Source organism: Gobius niger (assembly GCF_951799975.1).
Source record: "Gobius niger genome assembly, contig: SCAFFOLD_281, whole genome shotgun sequence".
Taxonomy (NCBI): domain Eukaryota; kingdom Metazoa; phylum Chordata; class Actinopteri; order Gobiiformes; family Gobiidae; genus Gobius; species Gobius niger.
The window spans coordinates 1,656-4,000 of record NW_027639188.1 but is presented as its reverse complement, the minus strand read 5'-3'; the positions used below and the strand labels follow the sequence as shown (position 1 = coordinate 4,000).

Below are 2,345 nucleotides of genomic sequence, written 5' to 3'. Positions count from 1 at the left end.
TCTGTGACCACACACCTGTCTGTGACCACACACCTGTCTGTGACCACGCACCTGTCTGTGACCACACACCTGTCTGTGACCACACACCTGTCTGTGACCACACATCTGTCTGTGACCACGCCCACACACCTGTCTGTGACCACACACCTGTCTGTGACCACACACCTGTCTGTGACCACGCCCACACATCTGTCTGTGACCACACACCTGTCTGTGACCACACACCTGTCTGTGACCACACACCTGTCTGTAGCCACGCCCACACACCTGTCTGTGACCACACACCTGTCTGTAGCCACACACCTGTGTAGCCACGCCCACACACCTGTGTAGCCACGCCCACACACCTGTGTAGCCACGCCCACACACCTGTCTGTGACCACGCCCACACACCTGTGTAACCGCGCCCACACACCTGTGTAACCGCGCCCACACACCTGTCTGTAGCCACGCCCACACACCTGTGTAGCCACGCCCACACACCTGTCTGTGACCACGCCCACACACCTGTGTAACCGCGCCCACACACCTGTGTAACCGCGCCCACACACCTGTCTGTTGCCACGCCCACACACCTGTGTAGCCACGCCCACACACCTGTCTAACCACGCCCACACACCTGTGTAACCACGCCCACACACCTGTCTGTGACCACACACCTGTCTGTGACCACACACCTGTATAACCACGCCCACACACCTGTGTAACCACGCCCACACACCTGTGTAACCACGCCCACACACCTGTCTGTGACCACACACCTGTCTGTGACCACACACCTGTATAACCACGCCCACACACCTGTGTAACCACGCCCACACACCTGTGTAACCACGCCCACACACCTGTGTAGCCACGCCCACACACCTGTGTAACCACGCCCACACACCTGTCTGTGACCACGCCCACACACCTCTGTGGCCACGCCCACACACCTGTCTGTAGCCACGCCCACACACCTGTGTAACCACGCCCACTCCTCTCTCAGGATGGAGCGGGAGAAGGGGGAGGTGGAGCGGTTCCATGGTCTGACAGAAGAGGAGCGTCGCTCTGAGCTCCGGGTCCAGGGTCGAGCTGTGACCAACAAAGCTCCTAAAGGAAAGTCCAAGTTCCTCCAGAAGTACTACCACCGGGGGGCCTTCTACATGGTACTGTTACTATCTGCTACAAATACTCACCTGTATCTGTAGTACTGTAGTACTGTAACTGTGTTTGTGTTTCAGGACGAAGAGGATGAAGTTTACAAACGGGACTTTAACGCTCCGACTCTGGAGGATCATTTTGACAAAACTGTCCTCCCCAAAGTCATGCAGGTGAGAATCCTCTGCTCCTCCTCCCCTCATCTCCTCCCTCCCCCTCATCTCTCTAACCCTCCCTTTCTTCTCCCGCAGGTGAAGAACTTTGGTCGCTCGGGCAGGACCAAGTACACTCACCTGGTGGACCAGGACACCACGTCCTTTAACTCAGCCTGGTCCCAGCAGAGTCTGCAGAGCATCAAGTTCATCAAACAGAAGAGCTCCAGCAACAAGGAGATGTTCGACCGGCCCAGCGTCAGCAAGAGGAAGGTCTGAGGAGGAGGAGGGGGAGGGTCTGAGGAGGAGGAGGAGGAGGAGGAGGAGGAGGAGGAGGAGGAGGAGGAGGAGGAGGAGGAGGAGGAGGAGGAGGAGGAGGAGGAGGAGGAGGGTCTGAGGAGGAGGAGGAGGAGGGTCTGAGGAGGAGGAGGGTCTGAGGAGGAGGAGGGGGAAGAAGAGGGTCTGAGGAGGAGGAGGAGGAGGGGGAGGAAGAGGGTCTGAGGAGGAGGAGGAGGAGGAGGAGGAGGAGGAGGAGGAGGAGGAGGAGGAGGAGGAGGAGGAGGAGGAGGGTCTGAGGAGGAGGAGGAGGAGGAGGGTCTGAGGAGGAGGAAGGTCTGAGGAGGAGGAGGAGGGGGAGGAGGAGGAGGGTCTGAGGAGGAGGAGGGTCTGAGGAGGAGGAGGGGGAAGTAAACTTGTTGAAGGTGAGACGCTGCAGGAGAATCTGTGAACCTTCTGCTGCAGAGCCGGACTGGGGCTCGGGCTTTGAGTATTTTCCATCTTCAGCCGATGTTTTGATGCTCAGCTCAGTCCGAGCTTCAACACGAGCCTGAGGAGAAGTTTGTCTCATGTGATTCAAAAGTCTGAGACATGAAACACATAAACGAGACTCACTGTAGTTTTAGAATCTGCTCCTTTGTCTGGGATTGAGCTCCTCTGAAGAACAAACTAAACATGAATATACAGCGCCCCCTGCTGTCACTTTAGAAGCTCCACACACATCGGCCTCTGTTAGAGACATTGTATGTATTTCTATGATTGAAGCCCCCCTCCCCG

At 57.1% G+C, this 2,345-nt stretch overlaps 1 protein-coding gene across 1 annotated transcript; it reads left to right on the top strand.

Annotated features, from left to right (window-relative positions):
• Positions 1-989: 989 nt before the first annotated feature.
• On the top strand, positions 990-1,588 carry LOC306982788 (microfibrillar-associated protein 1-like; the record flags this gene model as incomplete). The annotated part of the gene is made up of 3 exons (XM_079583241.1): positions 990-1,148; positions 1,224-1,313; positions 1,392-1,588. 3 exons carry the CDS (start codon positions 990-992, stop codon positions 1,569-1,571), a joined length of 429 nt encoding a protein of 142 aa, XP_079439367.1. The 3' UTR covers positions 1,572-1,588.
• Positions 1,589-2,345: the final 757 nt, after the last annotated feature.